General features: G+C 38.8%; 2 protein-coding genes across 2 annotated transcripts; both read left to right on the forward strand.

Annotated features, from left to right (window-relative positions):
• The first annotated feature begins 357 nt into the window (after positions 1 to 357).
• LOC135471005 (soluble scavenger receptor cysteine-rich domain-containing protein SSC5D-like) lies at positions 358 to 1,615 on the forward strand. Its single transcript, XM_064750053.1, has 2 exons — positions 358 to 409; positions 738 to 1,615. Exons 1-2 carry the CDS (start codon positions 358 to 360, stop codon positions 1,613 to 1,615), a joined length of 930 nt encoding a protein of 309 aa, XP_064606123.1.
• Positions 1,616 to 6,788: 5,173 nt separating this feature from the next.
• LOC135471553 (uncharacterized) lies at positions 6,789 to 13,356 on the forward strand. The gene is made up of 6 exons (XM_064750826.1): positions 6,789 to 6,892; positions 7,942 to 7,959; positions 9,011 to 9,228; positions 11,324 to 11,427; positions 11,711 to 11,754; positions 12,892 to 13,356. Exons 1-5 carry the CDS (start codon positions 6,841 to 6,843, stop codon positions 11,718 to 11,720), a joined length of 402 nt encoding a protein of 133 aa, XP_064606896.1. The 5' UTR covers positions 6,789 to 6,840; the 3' UTR covers positions 11,721 to 11,754; positions 12,892 to 13,356.
• The last annotated feature ends 5,922 nt before the right edge of the window (positions 13,357 to 19,278 follow it).

Genomic DNA, 19,278 nt, shown 5'->3' on the forward strand with positions numbered 1-19,278 from the left:
TTCCACCCACCATAATGCTGGCCGCCGTCGTATGAATGAAATATTCTTGAGTACGGCGTAAAACACCACTCAAAAAAAAAAAAAAAAATCAACTACCGGTACCTCGTAATCCCTGCATAATCGGCTCTATTCTTTCTGTAACCGTTTAGTGTTCTTGGAAACAAGGCCTACTTCAAGAGTCGATATTATGCTGAATCACATCGGATTACAATTTTGTTTTCCCATTTTCTGTAAATCAGGGGTATCTGTCTACGCATTGTTTATTCGAGGTTGATACGAGCGTGGGTTTAGGCTCGATGACATAGCCCTGGAACCTTGGCGATTCGTGCTGATTTTGTTTCTGTGTACTTGCTCATAATGGCTCTAGACTATCATGTCCTCACGCGGCTATACGTTTTAGACATAGACAGTTAGTGAAGAAATTTCCCACATTTGACATTCGGACGTGTACATTACTCGTCGTGTTAATTGGATGGAAGGTGGTCTTCTGCTAACTCAATTTATAATCACAGCACGTGCGACGAATGTAGGAGAATATACATGAAAATTCTGCGTCGATTTACATCTCCTATTCCAGAGCTTGAAAGTGGAGGAATGACCATATCCCATACTGAACCACTTCCTCCTCCAATATCCAGGAATCATTTACGCCCAGAACTAACTTAATACTCAGAGATCGCCCCCACACAGACGTCACACGCACTCAGAGATAATTCACACACAGATAAAATCCTCAGCACGCAACTTCAAACACTCCACACCCGGAGATCACCCGCAACCTGAGATCACCCAGGTCATCAGATCACCACACCCAGAGATCACCCACACCCATAGATCGTCCACAGGCAGATATCACCCACGCCCATCGATCATCCACACGCAAAGATTACTACACCCACAGATCATACACAACTACGGATCACCTGCACCCATACATCATCCACTCCCAGATATCAACCACACCGAGAGATCGTCAACACCTAGACAGCACCACACCCAGAGGTCATCCACACACAGAATCAACACACAGAGATCACTCAGGGATCACCGCACCCCAACATCACCACCTCCAGATATTATCAGACCCAGAGATCACCCACACGCAGACATCACCACACCCAGAGATTACCCACACTCAGACATCACCACACCCAGACATCATCCACGCCCAGATACCACCCACACCCAGAGGTCACTCACACCCAGAGATCACCCGCACCCAGAGATCACTCACACCCAGACAGCACCACACCCAGAGATCACCCACACTCAGAACATCACCCACACTCAGAGATCACCCACACTCAGACATCACCCGCAGCCAGAGATCACCCACACCCAGAGATCACCCACACCCATAAACAACAAACAGAGAACACCCACACTCTGGGATCACCGCACCCCAACATCACCACACCCAGAGATCATCACACCCAGAGATCTTCACACCCAGAGATCACCACACCCAGAGATCACCCACACCAGAGATCACCACACTCAGAGATCACCCACCCAAATATCACCACGCCCAGAGATCACCCACACCCAGAGATCATCCACATCCAGAGGTCACCCACACCCTGAGGTCACCCACACCCAGAGATCACTCAAATGAAATATTACCCAAACTTATTTATTTGCATAGTTTGATACAGTCACACATCATATTTCAGTATTTAAAACTATATGGAGTTTGTGGGAACTTCACCTATGGAAAACCGTTTGAGATCATAATGAAAGTTTTGAGGAAATCCACCTGAAGTTTAGATCTACAAAATTCTTTTGTCATTAAATGCATTTAATACTTCATTACTGTGCAAGTCAAGAGTGTTTTACTTATACGACACGGTCATGTTTATGTGCCAACTTGAATTGACTACAGAACGCAGAACTCGTTGTATTAAGGATAATTCCGGTATATCCGCTTGAGGAGGGCTCATATATATGTACTGGTCTGGCATAACATCTACAAGTGCTTTTTGTGTACTTTGTGTTGTGGTTTAGGTACCACGCACTTGTTCAAAACTTTCAGGCCGTCTTGAATTAAAAAGACTTGAATGCCTTTCTCACCTCTCCACCTGCTCCACAGTCCACAAGTTCAAAAGGTGAACAATTTATAAAGATCATACTGGAATAATTTGTGCAAAGAAAAGCAGTGTACCACTGGACTCAGAGTCTAGTTTGCTATATTATGTTTGAATATTCTGAGCAAGCCTGACTGACACTCATACTTTCCATGATTTATATCCTAAACAGGGTCTCACACGAAGCGAGTTTCGACTAGCGATCTATAGCGATCGTCGATTTTTTCGCCCTACCGAAAATATGTGTTTTTTTTTTGAGAGTGGAAACGACCAACTACGAGCATTGTCATCACACCATACCAGTACGTACGTTGCAATATGCTAGCAAAAGACTCATTCTTGCTCGCTAGCCGAAACTCGCTTCGTGAGAGAACCACTTTAGTCGTAGAAACGTATCAACCATAATAACCTGCCAGGTGTACAGAATGAATTTTCATCGTTTACGTCCCAAAAAAAAAAAAAAAAAAAAAGTTGTCCAGTCACATGGAGATATGTGTAGGTTGGCATTTGTCTTAGCGTTTTTTGTTCCCCAGCTGTTCTAAGAGTATTGGACATTATTGTGCGAACAATTATTATCATTATGGAATTTTTGTCTAGGGAATTTCTTAGCGCTTACTTGATTGGTAACTTAAAACTTTGGATGAATTTAATACACTTAGGTTTACGCTACACAAATGTGAATGAAATGTGAAGTAGAAGTATTTTAGTCTTTTTAAATGACTATATTTTGATATTGATATGTATTCCGTTTTGTGAGTATACGTTTTCATTATCACAGCTCCTTGTGGTTAGAAAATCAGTTCTAAAAGTTACAGGTTTTGATATAAAGCATAGTCGATCAATACAGAGGCTTAGGGTGACAGATGTGAACGTACAAAAAAAGAGAGAGAGATAAGCGACATATTTTGATAGTTAAGAATTCCATGATTGCTGCAGGTTCTGTGAAACGGCACATCGATCGTTTCTGATCCATTTATATACAAAGCTTTCTTCTGACAGACAAAGCTAAATTTTCGGGGTGTCCCACACACAAAGTGTAGGCTATCCACAGCGTAAATAAAACCACCTAAGTACGAGATACAGTCACAATCTATACTTTAATCCTGCAATTAGATACAGCTGTAGGTTATAATGCATAACGGGTCTATTGAAACGAAATCCTCTGGCATGGATAATGTGGTTTTTATATGATTTACACTGACTTGCAGCTGTTAAGATTCTCTTCTTTCACAAACCAGTGATATTGACAAAGTCAAAAATCGAATACAACTGATCAATATATGACGTTCCTCTCGTGTATAGGTCAACAGACACTTATGGGTAAGCACATGCATGTACACACATGTTGATCGGACAGAATTTTTGCCAGACTGCAGATAGCTCAAAAAGATTAAAGTCTCACAACCAGTTTTCTCAAGATCAGTATATTAGTACGTTATATTTTATCAGAATCATGGGTAAGAGTTGTAAATTCTGAAGCAGACCTACACCGTTTGTAACAATAAATAAATGGAATAGGAATATGCTGTCTGGATCAGTAATTGATATGTATGAACTTGGTAAGGATGAGTACCATGTATATGGTGGCGTAGACTTTTAGTCATGATAAGTATATGGTTGCGTAGACTTTAAGTCAGTAGAAGTAAATGGATGAGTAGACTTTTAGAAAGGATTAATAATTGGTTGCGTAGATTTTTTGCCAGGACAAGTAAATGGTTGCGTAAACTTTTAATCAGGTTAAGTATGTGGTTGAGTAGATTTCTTTTAGTCAGGACAAGTAAACGGTTGCGTAGACTACTTGTCAGGACATGTAGATGGTTACGTAGACTTTTAATCGGGATAATTCATTGTTTGAGTAGACTTTTTTTAGTCAGGATAAATAAATGGTTGGGTAGACTACTTGTCTGGACAAGTAAGTGGTTAGGTAGACTTTTAATTGGGATATCTGTACGGTTGAGTAGATTTCTTTCAGTCAGGATAAGTAAATGGTTACGTAGACTTTTAATCAGGATATCTGTACGGTTGAGTAGATTTCTTTCAGTCAGGATAAGTAAATGGTTACGTAGACTTTTAATCAGGATATCTGTACGATTGAGTAGATTTCTTTCAGTCAGGATAAGTAAATGGTTACGTAGACTTTTAATCAGGATATCTGTACGGTTGAGTAGATTTCTTTCAGTAAGGATAAGTAAATGGTTGCGTAGACTTTTAGTCAAGATAAATGAAGAGGATAAGTAAATGGTTGCGTAGACTTTTAGTCAAGATAAATGAAGAGGATAAGTAAATGGTTACGTAGACTTTTAGTCAAGATAAATGAAGAGGATCAGTATATTGTTGCGTGGACTTTTGTTCAGGACGAGTAAGTGGTTACGTAAACCTTTATTTGGGATGAGTAAATGGTTGTGCAGACTTTCAGTCAGGATCAGTATATTGTTGCGTGGACTTTTGCTGAGAACAAGTGTATATGCTAACGGGTGGAGCTGATCGTCAAGATCGGTATATGATTGTGCCGATGTTTGTTTATCGTTTGAGTCGATGTTTTATCATCGTCGGTAATTTGTTCCATCAGGAGAGCACGTTTTTTATACGAGAAATCAGGGAAATATTCACCAAAGTAAATTTGAGAGAAATGTTAACCGGCTTATAAGTGCGTAGACCACGAGTGTTTCAATATATTTTTACGCATGTTTGATGCACCTTGTATATTACTGAATCTGATCAGTTGGAATTAACCCAATATAAATTTAACATATAAAAGGTGAATAAATGAATTTATAAGTACCTAAAGACATCCATATGTTATCTGGCATGCATACCTGCAGAGTCAGGTGCCATCCATAGAATCTAAATTATATCTCTGGTAGATAGATGTCTGGAATGTTCCTTTCAGCATTGATTCGAAAGAAAAGTCTGATGTATTAGTATCTATGCTTGTTGTTCTCAGTAATAATTTTTTGTCCGTTAAACAGGAATTCACCGGCACTATTAAGCACTAAATACGACAAAAGATTTAGATGATCACAAAAAGCAACCACCTCAAATGTCAAGCAAACGGATTGCGTATGCCCCACTTGCTTCACTCACTTTATATTACTGCCTTAATGTCCACCTCCCTGATGTATTCGTGGTCTTGGTTTTTTTTTCCTAATTTTCTTTAGCTGATGTCTATCCGTCGATACAAAATGTTACGAGAGTCAGTTGAACTCATGTTTTACATGCTGTGAAGTAAGAGAATATGCTCCAAGTAAACACAAATATTATGATTGCCCAGAGGGCTTTTGTCGCTATGTACTTATCACTTACAATCTGTTGAATCCAATGATTAGTTTCAGGTAAAACAGAATAAAGGTAACTCCGAAGAAAGTCAAGGCTTTCATTGTGGCAGATCTACGTTTCGATATACATTTATGCCATCATAGTCCGGATATGCACGGCATAATTCAGACAACGATCATTTTATAGGCTAACAAGACTTCGGAGTGACCTTTATCCTGTATTATAAAGTACTATGTCTCAGAATTCTAACCGTTGCTAACTATAGTAGTGAAATGGAATGGAAAAATCGAGTATAAAAAGAACAAGTGTTTGGATAAAAATATAAATATCACTTTACTCAACTATCTAATTGTGTTTTATAAAAGTGAGGTTTGTGTAATGATACAAATGATGTGGTGTTCACGCAGTTTTATACATGTTTTCATATTCGTTGTAATTTTGGATAAATTAACGCAAGGTTAGATCGGGATGGCTTAACCAATGGATGCGGCCAATTTCTACATGTCAGATTTTAGCACGCGTGTGTCTTTTCTTAAAGTTGTATTATTTTAAATATACGTTTATAACAGTTGAATTTGGTGTGTATTATTGTGTTCTGTTTTTTTTTCTCCACATGATTAGGAATAATTCTATACAGGAATATTCCATTTCCCAGCAAAATTGTTTGCTTCATACTTCATACGTAAAATTCGGGTGTATATTAATAACGTGAAACTGCATCAGAAAACAGCTTAACTGTGAACGAAACTGTTACACAGAAGCTGTGTCATATTTTATGATCTGCCACGTAACGAAGCTGTTACATGATATATGTAAATACGCATCGTTTCTGTAGACCTCCTGATACAATAAACAGATGTGACGAAATCCCCCACCATCCAAAAAAAAAAGAAAAAAAAAAAAAAAAAGCCACAATGGAACTCATTTAAAGCTGTTCAACAAGAAGGCTTATGTATACATGTATTAACTTGGCACACCCTGTATGTATTGTTACACGCCTCATATGTGTGATTACTTTGAAATATGGAGACACCGTTGTAGAAATGTAAAGATGTGACAGTTCAATCTTACTTTCGGACATGCAGGCGTGGCACCCATCGACCTTAAAGTTTAGTTAAAATTCTTTTTAAGTATTCAGATCAAAGAATTACTGGTGCGTCTCAGAAGCAATAAAATATTAAAATGCGGCTATATATCATCGCAAACACGGCAAGGAATAACGATCCCACATAATGAAAACTCGGGTTTTACTACTTCTGATATGGTAAACTGCCATTAATGTAAAAGGCAGATTGTAGCAGGATAATACTGCTCATGCCCTAGAAAGGTCATTATATTCAACGTACAGCACAGCCATTGACGCCTTTCTATCAATATTCGCACGTCACAGATGCGCATTGTGTCCCGTTGTTCCCTTCTACGTTAAATAAGCGAACCACCACTGATCGTCAGTAAGTAAACCGATCGACATAGTAACGCCATGCATAAGAAACTGTTATGTGCTGCTCTTCTTCAAGGGCTCTTACTCATATGTAAGTATACGATTGCATAATAGGTTTCAGGAATCTTTATTAGTCAAGATATATACATAAGAGGCTTTAGTATGTTCCAGCTATACTATTTATTTAGTTGTAAACATACAGATATGATTTTAGTCACAATCATATAGCATACAAAAATATGTTTAACTTGATTTAAAAAAAATATCGCACAGAATTTTGTGATCTCGAACTGATCCGGTATATATAATAGAATGGAAGCTTATGGTCTATGTTATGCTCCACCGTGCATTCTTTAGAAACTCATTGTCCATTGCTTTATAAATAGTACACCCCTGTCCATACAATGGACGAAACGACATATTGCTAACAAATTTGGATATATATTAAATTTGCATATGAATCTAATCAAACATACTAGATCAATGATTCGTGAGCTCTTGGAAAGAGCTTGACTATACACATTTATCACAAATTAGGGATAAGCCCGAACCTTCCTCCTTGTTCCCAGTCGCGCCACACCAAAGACCAAATGATTTCCTCGACTTGGTACTGAGCATAATGTAGTGGGCCAAGTACAGGGTCGGTCCCGTGTCTGAATGTTATATCAGGCAGTGTGAGAGGTTTCATGTCTGGCTTGGACACGGCATTCCATGTGGCGAGGCTGCACTACAAAGATATTGGTATTTGCACCGGCATGTTAGATGGAGACACCTTTGTAACATGAATGAAACAATGCTGAAAGTGACGTTAAGCGTACAATTAAACTAAGTTTGTCCAAATCCCTTAATTTAATGAAATTGATTTTGGCTTGTAATTTATTCGAAATGTGTTGTTATCCCCATGTTTCTATATGGATTGACAATTCAGTAAAAATATTGCAGTACAATCTGATGGCTGTAATTTCATTTCCAAAATGAAAAAAAAAAAATCAACATGTGAGAATAAGCGATACATTATTTATTGGGGGGAAAAATAAACAGATCACTAATTTTGATACAGGGTATATTTTAAGCTATAGTTTACTTCTACTCATTGTGATAATATACTTATATAAATATGTTTTCTTGTTTCCCCTTCAGGTGTATCTGCCAGTCTAGGTAAGACTTCCTGGGTGATACATATATTTAATGCATCTTTAATCCATTTTGATGAAAATATCAGGATATTGGCGATAGCAAATATCTCTAAAAAAAGTTACATTATGACTATATTACTATATAGTACTAACGTAAACATACTAGTGTATCAGTTCTGTAGCCATGTTAATACATGGTTTTGTCGTAAATAGTTTTCTAAATCATTTGTAACGACGATAATGAAGCTTAGTTGTTACTTTATTCATTCTATTCTATACAGGTAGGCAACGTTCCCATTTACATAGACGATAACAATCTATGGCTTATGATAACAATAAATATCACAGGTTCCCAAAATAAAATGGTAAACATTTGAATTTAATTACATAATTATTGTGTGTAGGAGATTTAAAGCAATTTAGAGGAAAATATCAGTGTCTGGGTTGTTCATATTGTTGAAAGTACTAGTACAAGTTCTACTAGAAGTTAGAACAAGTAGAAGGATAGTTGAGTGAGGATATACGGTTGGTTTTAGAATCATACCAACATTATACATACCCGTACGATCGTCCTCTTTCTGCAACATTTATATGAATCCAACGACCGTAGTCCATATGTATATAATCATTAATTTGAAGCATGGACGTACGCTTTGTAGGTCACACCGGTAGCTCCTCATTCGAAATGCAGCACTACCCACTGAGTTTGGTGTGGGGTGTGGGTTGTAGGGTGTGAAAATCACCACAAGCTGCTGCTAGTAAATATAACCACAAAAAAGGAAAGAAGTGGCTTCCGTTGCGACCCCCGGTATAGTCATATGGATAGCGTGAAGAGAATAAAATATACGCTCTGATGAACAGAGTCAACTTGCTGCAGAGTGACATATTTCACTGCACTTTTGGGAAGAAAAAGCGCCATAGTATTTTGGAACTATTTCATAATGTTTACAGTTTTTGTTTTGAGTTGTGAAAATACAAAGTTCTACGACTATTCAATGATGTTTCTCTATGAGAACAATTGCATACATGTACACCAAACACCTCTTTGCATATATGCATTCTCCCCTTCATAGATGACTGTCAAGTAGAAGTCACTGTGGTGTCAACGGCTCCTAGCGGCAAAGGTTTACCAGGCAACCCAGCATTTGAACCTTCAGCCAGCCAGGAATGTATCGAATTTAATCTTGACGTTCCGTCTATGATTAGTGGTGTGAGCGCAAACTCCGCATCACCTTACGACATACAGTTTTCGTTTTTGGGTTCAACATGGAGCGACTTCGGCAGCAAGAACGTAAGTACTTAAGCGATCAAAAGTTCGAAAGTATATCAAATCTTCCATGATGTACACGTGGTTTGTGGTGTCTCTTACGATGTACACACAGTCCTGATGGGTTGCGGTGACTTGTACGATATACTCACAGGCCTGATGGCCTGTGGTGTCTCGTACGATGTACTCACAGGCCTGGTGGCTTGTGGTGTGTTATACGATTTACTCACAGGCCTTACGGCTTGTGGTGTCTTGCACGATGTACTAGAAGGCCTGATGGGTTGTGGTGTCTCGCACGATGTACTAACAGGCCTGGTGCCTTGTGGTGTCGTGTCCGATGTACACACAGGCTTGATGGCTTGTGGTGTCTTGCACAATGTACTAGCAGGCCTGGTGGCTTGTGGTGTCTCGCACGATGTACTAACAGGCCTGATGGCTTGTGGTGTCGTGTCCGATGTACACACAGGCTCTATGGCTTGTGGTGTCTTGTATAATGTACTCACAGGCCTTACGGCTTGTGGTGTCTTGCACGATGTACTAGCAGGCCTGGTGGCTTGTGGTCTTGCACGATGTACTAGCAGGCCTGGTGACTTGTGGCGTGTTGTCCGATGTACACACAGGCCTAATGGCTTGTGGTGCCTTCCACGATGTACTAACAGGCCTGATGGCTAGTGGTGTCTTGCACGATGTAATCAAAGGCCTGATGGCATGCGATGTTTTAACGATGTACACACAGGCCTGTTGGCTTGTGGTGTCTTGTGCGATGTACTCACAGACTTGATGGCTGTGGTGTCTTGTGCGATGTACTAGCAGGTTTGGTAGCGTTTGATGTCTTCTACAATGCACCACAGGCCTGATAGGTTTCTTAAAAAATTCATTGTGATAGCAAGTTCCAAACTGGGTGCTAAGTATCAAATTAGGCAAGGGTCTAGGAGTTTGCAAAGCAAATTTGGCTGCTTTTGAAAAAAGTGTGACTGAAGCCATCACCCACCCAAAGCGCACCGATTACTCAGCTACTGTGATTGCTAATAACTCCAAGTAGCCTACCATACACTCTTTGGCAAATGTGATAGCTCAAACCCAAACAGCCAACGGCATTGGACTTGGCGTTGTGCAAGATTTAGGCCAAGTATGTCACGTTGGCTGAAAAAGTGTCCTTTGGCAGCATACAGTTTAAGGACACAATAGCGGGACGTTTGGCAGAAAAAAAAAACATATTCGCTAATCAAACCAAATTTTTCGTATTTACCAAGAATAGCTCAATATATCTCCTGTCAGTAAATTTCAGACTCGTGCCTGTATTATGCATGCTGTTAAAATTATTCTATGGTTTAAAGAAGATATAATGCGACCCGATTATAAAGGGGGGACAGACAAGGATGGTTTTTGTGAAAAGTAATTACTTGGGCTATTCCAAAATAGCAAAAAGATAGGATTTGAGCTGATCGATTTTTTGTTGGCCAAAAATCTTCGGCATAGTGTCCTTTATTACAGTCACTGCGAAAGAAGTTTAGTTGATATTATGATAAACCACTAGAATTACAACGAACAGTACAGATAAATAATGACACTGAACTGTGAAACAAAACTGAAACTGGTCGTAAATTACAACCTGTTGAATGCATATTACATAACACTGCACCATGTCAAAAGAATCCTGGTAATAACGTTTATCAATGTAACATATATCGTCAACAAATTTCGACCAAAAAGGTATAATTTTAAATGCAATTTGAAAACAAAATTCATTAGCTTTTGAAAGTTAAAATGTGTTCTGTAGGTAGGCGCATATAAAAACTTACCAGAAATTATTACGTAACTTGTCCAGATCAAGTAAGATTACTCTGATATGCCAAAACGTGCACTCTGTATGGTGTCAAATTTTATGAGGATTTAGGGTAGTATAATATAATAGTACCACAAGCCATTTAACACACAAGATGTCTGACAATTGCCATGTCTCATATGAAAGTATGTCTACCAAGTGCCCGATTAAATGCATCATCACAATACATAAGATTATATATGCAGGTTTTCCATTAAGCAGGGCTGGTTTAAACTATCAGTTTTAACTTTTCTTAATTGTTCTAACAGATTCTTTTTCCTTTTCTTTACTCAGCCCACAGGAAACGGCGGTTTCTCTTTATCTCTGGAGCTTGCCTCAAGTCTTCGTATTTGCGCACAAGCAGCAATCAGTGACGTCAAGTTTACCAAGTGTGCAGGGTACGTACATGTATAACAATTCTAGCTGAAATCATTACATAGTATAACAAACCATCCGTATTTTAGTTCCAAACATTAGTGTGCACGAATATGCAGGAAATGTTTTCCCTTGAGATCTGTTGATTTGTTTCGTTAAAAGCATTCTCCTGATAGTGAGGAACTCGGACGGAACATCCATATCTTATACACTGTAAAGAAAATGTATGCTATGGTATTCAAAATGTAAAAACAGAAATGAAACCAAAACATCATGTAAATCTTTTAATATTTACTTACCTTTCAGACTTAAATAAAGACAATGCCTTTGAGGATTAAACAACAGAACAGGTAACTCATACAAGCCCTGTATTCAGTTTCATGTGTGCCAAGAAATATTAATTAAAACAGAGACGTGTAAAATGAGCGACTCTGACTCAGAGCAGTTGACGGTAAACAAGTCATGAGTTTGAGGACCGCTTAAGCCAGTATGAAATACATGGCCTGGTTATTGTCATTACGGTTAAATCAATGATCAGTTACCAAGCTCAAGACTTATTACCCATTGCCCCCAATAGTAGGCCCCTGTATGTCCCTTTCCGTGATTTGATAGGTGTTTAATGTATAGTTTATAAAATGTTTAAACTGCGGATGGTCCTGGGTTTCGTGATTTCCTCCCTCCACAATGCTGGCTTGAGTATGAAGTAAAACACCAATCAAATAAATAAAATAAATATAAAATGTTCATTTATATGACGGAGATCGGGTTTAAGTGTGGAGGAGTGTCCAAAGTAAACTACCGCCTATCACCAGATACCTGGTAAGCCTTCTGATTTAATTAACGTCGCATTGGGTTTGTGCTATCCACACGGCTACTGCGAGAGTAATGCTTTAAGACAATGAGCTAGTGGTGAAGTTAAGCTTTAGCAAGACAATGCACGTGTATCGTACGGAGAATGTCTATATTACTTTAGTTTATAATATTAAGTGGGCACAGGGTTAGCAGCATGTACTAACATCAACGAGATCAACTAAGATCAATGCTATATTTAAAGAGTAGGTAAAAAAAAAAGTAGTTCTGACACCATAACTGGGAAACGAAGTGTTAAAGTGCTTTATAATATATTGCACCTCAGCGATGACGTCATGTGTTCTAGTTTGACTCTCCATGTAGGCAAAAGTGGAAATGACAGAAAAAGTTTGTTTCAGTATCTTCCCACGGTTACAATAAAGGTTTCTATAATGCGTCTTAGGTGCCTTGCATGGTAATCAACTGTTTTCAATGTGTGGAGGGTGTAAGTATCTAAGTGTAAGTGATATACCTTCTGTGCACTCAAACTACAATATGTGCAAGGTGAAAACTATTTCAGTTAAGTGTGTCTCTGCTTATGTAAATAAGAAAACTGTTACACTTCAAGGCAAAATGTACCAGTTTCACAGCGTTACCCATATGCAGTTGTTTATCCATACCACTGCCTCGTTTTTCAGTTACCGCCGCCTTAAACAGTACAGCCTGAGTGACAGGACTAGCCTGTATCTCGAAGAATGGCCACGAAGAAACTCTTATTAGAAGGCTTCCATAACCCCTGATTCAAGTTTTAGGCATATCAAATTATTTACATATATATTATAATTGCATTCCGTTAGTAAAAGGTTACAACTCTCCATTTCCCAATGAACACTTTGCAAGGTCATTAAAATACCTGGAACACCAGGTGTTTCATGAATTTTTCAACAGAATCCAATCTGACAAACCTTAATTGATACATTAAATGGGAAATATGCAAGCATGCATGCATCAATTTTTTTTCTTTTTTTTATTAGTCTTAATTAAATTGCACAAAAATTTATGTTGTATTGAAATGTTTAATATTTTAATAACTGAGTGTTCCCAAGTTTTTATTCTTTGAGTTTTCATGCGATTTCAATTAAAGCTCTCCTGCTATCACAATGTCAAAAGAGCATCTGTGTGATTCATTTCTATGACTTCATGTTCATGTACTGGTCCCGATAGCACAGTTGGCAGAGCGTCCGCTTCGGGAGATGTAGATCCAGGATCAATCCTGGTTCGAGTCACACTTAAGACTTTAAAAGAGGAAGTTGTAACTTCCTCCTTTGGCGTTCAGCATGAATGGGGATAGTGCAACTACTGGTGGACCGGTAGTATCAGTATAATGGCTCGGGCGGGGCAGCTTACTTGCCTCCAAGAAGCAGCACTAGATAAAAGAGCAGTGGAAATACGTCCTGCAACAAGGAGGCACATTACTCTAAGGGTTCCTTCGTCGTCATATGACTGAAAAATTGTTAAGTACGACGTTAAACCCCAAGCACTCACTCATGTTCATGTACAAAAGCTGCTGTACAAAGAAGTCTCATAGGAAATAGCAGTGGTCTTACCAAGAGGGAGCTACCACGAAATATAAATGTACCTATAATGTGAAGATTATATGCATGAAACTATAGATTATAGAAAACTTCGTGGGCTTTGGGATGTGACTCTCTATTCCTGGCATCTCAGTAAAAACAACTGTGGCTGTTTGAGCACTCGTGGAACATCAAATATCATCCTGTATCTTGTACCAATATGGTGTGATAAAGTTCGTGCATGACTTGCCAAAGGCCGGTGGTTGACCCCGGGCAGTTTGGATTCATCCGCCCATAAAATTCACCAATATTGTTCATACAGCGAAAAATTCTGAGCAAAATGTAAAACATCATACATCCTACAATGTAAATACATCCTACGAAAAATGATGCACTCCTAGTGAGGAATGACAAAGATCAGAAAAACAAACCATTGTAGGGATGTTATTAAACGGTGTATTTCACTTTTCGTCAAAGGGTGTGCAAATATTTTTCATAATGTCACATTTTTTAAAAAAAAAATATTTCAAATGATTTTACTTCCTCGGAAGTACTAATCAAGATGACTGACACAGTTTAATGATACAACTCCTGATCTCAGGATTTGACTTCAAACATTCTCAGTGTAACCGTTGGAACTTCTGCTGCTTCATTTTATAATTAACCCCTGATTTCTTCATTTATTTCACAAATTTATTTAATATTTTGTCTTGAGATAGATGAAAATTAGTACTTAATAGTCAAACCTATAAGATCAAGCATAGAGCCACAGAATATGAAGATTATGAAGGTGTAAATGTGAAGGCCACAGAATAGAGCCACAGAATATGAAGATTATGAAGGTGTAAATGTGAAGGCCACAGAATATGAAGATTATGAAGGTGTAAATGTGAAGGCCACACAATAGAGCCACAGAATATGAAGATTATGAAGGTGTAAATGTGAAGGTGTAAACTTGTACAGCTTTGTAATCCTGGGGCCTGAACCTCCTTTAAATATTAGCCTTTTGGGTGAGGGGAGGGTGCTGACTGCAAAGATCTTAAGTCTTTATGTTATAGCACATCAGTGTGACGTTTGGGTATTATGAAACCTGTTTGTTGCAGAGACCTTCAACAAGTTTATTCAGAGACGATCGTACGGTTGAGAACGTTGTTATTGTATTTGATGTTCTTCTTAACGTCTCTATCTGCTCTTTGCTTTTACAACAAAGTGTATGCACAGGTCAGGAAATGACCGCGCGCAATGAGATCGACCAGAATTATTTGTCCTTTGGGGGAAGCAAAGGTGACTGTGTCCTTCAGTGTAGTAGTCTCCATCAACCAATGATCAAATACTTAAGGATCTGTTTTTCCATAAATATAGTAATTTGTTGCTATAAATTTGAAAAATTATGTAACAACGACTTTTTATCAAGGTTAGATTAATCTTTCTCTATAACGGAATGGAGCTATATAAAAGAGGTTTCATCCGAGTGTTCATCTCAGAATATTGTAGTATTTCAGTATAAAATAGTTACCTAAACTACAGTAAGAAAGATTTATTTATTTATTTGATTGGTGTTTTACGCCACTCGAGAATAATTGACTTATACGACGGCGGCCAGTATTATGGTGGGAGAAAACCGGAGCCCGGGCGAAACCCACGACCATACGCAGGTTGCTGACAAACCTTCCCACTTACGGCCGCAGTAAGAAAGAGGGTAACAGCTTCACCGTACCAAGGCAATTTCCAACGTAAGCTACTACTAATCTGAAGCTCCTGCTTTAAAATTGGGCATGCAGAACAGGTGCTCTAATAATGCTGGTAAGGAGTTTAAGCTGACATAAATACAAAATAAATTTAAATTTGAAGGTATAGGAACTTGGGCTTTCTGTTTGAACTGTATCAGCTAAACACCTGAAGGCACCCAGAGCAAAGCCATAATGTGCATGTGAAAGTGATTAATCTACTGGTCTATCAGTATATCCATTTCAATTTACATGTGTGACACTCTTCACCAGACAAACACATTTTACAGAATTTCACTGATAATACGTGTGACCGTTTACCAACTACAACGCTGTCGTCACTACTCTATTTTTATAGTGTCCATAGGCTGTCCGTGGTATTTAAATATACTGGATGGGCTTGTGGAAACCCCCTCATGACTCACTACGCGGGGCCAAAGTAACATTTAATCGAGAATTATCGATATCAATACATTGATGTAGATAATTCATTTTGCCCCAAAAATTATCCGATCGGGGCCAATCATCTCGCTTTCTTGGTGTTAAGAACAAAAGCAAAAACAAAACAAATTAAAACTGTTACGTTCCTTAAAGCGATACCGGTGGCAAAGCATCAAAGCCCAATTAAATGTCAAATAAGAAAGCACAATGAAAGTAATGCACTGAACTAATTTGCCATGATCGGAAAAATTAAGCTTTGGAAAACATCTGTTTACCAACAGATGCTAACACACGTAATGACGAATAGCTTTATTCAACTGCCGAAGTACACATACAAAGAAAAATTCAACACATTCAACCTGTATGTACAAACTGTAACAGTATTTACAAAAACAGAGAACATGGAGAAAAAGCATGACAAAAATGAAAAATAAACAACTTGGTTTGAACCCCACAATACCAGATATCATATACAATGCGTCCAGTGCGGAAAACTACCACAGCGTCTTGATCGAGTAGGGCCTTGATACGGTGGCCCATATACGACATTTTCCTTCTTTCCTAACTTTGTGACTTTTTCTTAGGTTTCCACCTGTATGAAAATGGTTCTCACCTGGGTGGAAACTTTTTCACCTGGGTGTAAACTCACGTGATGCAAGAAACCTCGTTCTCGTTTCCCTGGGCAGAATGATGATGAACTACAGCCTGTAAGAACTTCAGAATGACAGAGAAATGGACGAGGCAAGTCACATGGTTGTCACAAGACGCACTTGATGAACACGATTTTCCGCCATTTTGGACCAGAACAAGGCATTTGGTATCACGTGAGTTTCCACCCGGGTGAAAACTGTTTTCAGCTGGGTGGAAATCTACAAAAAAATTACAATAGTTAAGAAAAATGGAAAATGTTGTTTATGGGCCACGGTACCTTGGCGATCACCGCACCTGGTAAAGTATGTAGCCTACATTTCAGGTTGCTCAACACATGGTGTCCCAATCACACCACTCCAGTGTCCCATCTGGTTTACCTTGGCTCAATGCAGTTTTAAGAGCGGGTGAGGACAGAGTGCATGTAGGTGACAGGAAATGTTTGGAGACTATAAAGACATGAAATTTTGAACTAAATAGTTGGAAGGATTAAGCGGTGTTGTGTGTCGTATATTTCGCCATGGCTTTGGATATATATTCCTGATACCACGGGAGTATGGAGGAATGCTGTCGGAATAGTTGAGAATTACCAATGATGGATTGCGAACAGGGCTGGCTTTACGTGCAAACGTTGAAAACTGTCTGTTGATACCTGTGGAGAGACGGGAGAGTTGTTCATATTTCGGTTTGAGTGACAAGCGGCCAACCTATGGGGTAGGTTATCTGCAGCACACGTACAGTAACACACATTTACCTCCAAAGTCTATGTTAAATGCACAGGCTTACAGGCTTCACCGGAAATAGGGTGGTGTCTGAACAGTTCTAGCGAGAAAACCATAGATTGTACCTCGAATCCGTTGGCATGCATCAGAAACTACATGTCTGGGCTTTTGTGCAAGTCTCAGATTTGCAGCTTTCGTAGCCATTGGTATTGCGTGACTGAAAAAAAGTTTTTGACCATGTCTCAAAAACTTACAAATACAGGCAAAATCTGAGAGCAGATGCGTTGCCAACTACACCAGAATACATGAAAATATTCTCGAACTTGAACACTTTTTACGACCAATAAGTTCGACCAATGGCAAGCATCTAAAGTTTTCAATGCATGTTCAGATTTTTTTCAAACTTGTTCTAAGTGTGATCATTCTACAAGTATATCACATTTCAAAAGAATCCGTTCGTTAGTTCTTGAGAAGATTTTTGAAGGTTTTGATCAAAATCAAAGTGAACCAAAAACAGCCTTTTTCTTTTTCCTGCTCTTACAAAAAAAAAAAAGACGGAACAAAAATAATAAAGATACGAAATATACAGAGTGCTTGGCCACCTAAAACACGTAGATAACCGCAAAGGACGGGTTCTTGTCAGCTAATCTCACGTACGGTTTTTAACTCTATGCACATAGGCCTACTTACACAGCAGCACGTTACACGCCCCCTAGTATCATGGCTTAAGTACAGTTCAACTATTCAACATGCAGGTGACGTCATCACATTTAAGGTACAATCACAGGGTTAAGGCCTCGGGGACGGTCTGCGTACCAGGGGAATCCTGGTTTCTGCAGGAATACAATATAAGAAAATATAATCAAAGACAAACAACATAGAAGAGTAAACCAGATCCAGAGCAGCGACGACAGCGCGATAATTGGCCAATGGGCGCACATAACCGGTGAAGTCAAGACTTACAGAAAATCCCTCATCGTTCAGTAAACACGCTTCGCTGATCTCCATTGCTCTGCTCCTATATGAGGGCGTGAGCATTAAGCACGACATGCACGGGAGGTTAAGACCCAACTGACCTCAACTCAGTTGGAGTGCTGTGTTGGATCCCAAGCGCTCGTGTATGCAATCCTTTTCGGGTTCTAATGAAGCCATTACGTGTATGCCATAAAATCGTATGACCTTCAGCAACTGGGATGAGCACGCACTTACGACCAGTTGGGTTGACATCGAATCGCGTGATTACCTGCAGTGTGCCAAGCTTTAGTACCAGTGCTTAGCCCACAAAAGCTAACTATCCACTGCCTTTTACCAAAGTTTATTTTTACCAACTTTATTATTATTTAATTGTGAATCTCGGTTTGACAATTATTTTGTTGTTTTAGTTCCTTTCCGGTTTAATTTCGGACACAAGTTCTGAGGTTCGTTTGCTATTCACGACTCTACACCGACACGACATGTGAACTAAACGTTTTATGGCCGATTAAACATCGTAGGGCGGTAGGGGCCTACACAATTTGCCTTTATTGGGCATGAATTCATATACGCCAGGAGAAGGTTTACATTGCTGTTGTATTGCACATTGGATAAAATTGTTTCAATTAAAATTGAATTTTTCTCCAAATCCCCGACAACAAAGTATATACCACACATTTGCATAAAGGCCGGTGATCCGTCAGCAATTCTGAAAATTTTCAATGGTCAAAGGGAGGTAATTTACGAATAAAGGTCATGAGTTACTGTTACTGTTAGTGAAGCATTAAGTCACTAATTATTTGTTTTCTTACTTCTTTAGTTTCTAGCTCATTGCATGGTTGAGAGGCTGACAGGTGGTATTTACTTGTTGATATTAGAAAGAAAAACAAATATTTCATTTTTAATGAAAGTATGAAAATCTAGTTGTCAATGGCCACGACCGGCTTAATTCTGACCGGAAATTATTTTATTTATTTGATTGGTGTTTTACGCCATACTCA

This window comes from Liolophura sinensis, chromosome 7 (genome assembly GCF_032854445.1).
Source record: "Liolophura sinensis isolate JHLJ2023 chromosome 7, CUHK_Ljap_v2, whole genome shotgun sequence".
Classification (NCBI taxonomy): Eukaryota; Metazoa; Mollusca; class Polyplacophora; order Chitonida; family Chitonidae; genus Liolophura; species Liolophura sinensis.

Bases quoted from the DNA above. Each gene is read 5' to 3' on its own strand.
- LOC135471553 (XM_064750826.1), top strand. From the start codon at position 6,841: ATGCATAAGAAACTGTTATGTGCTGCTCTTCTTCAAGGGCTCTTACTC. The intron at 9,229-11,323 runs GTAAGTACTTAA...TTCTTTACTCAG, and splicing joins GCGACTTCGGCAGCAAGAAC to CCCACAGGAAACGGCGGTTT.
- LOC135471005 (XM_064750053.1), top strand. From the start codon at position 358: ATGGCTCTAGACTATCATGTCCTCACGCGGCTATACGTTTTAGACATA. The intron at 410-737 runs GTTAGTGAAGAA...TAAAATCCTCAG, and splicing joins ATACGTTTTAGACATAGACA to CACGCAACTTCAAACACTCC.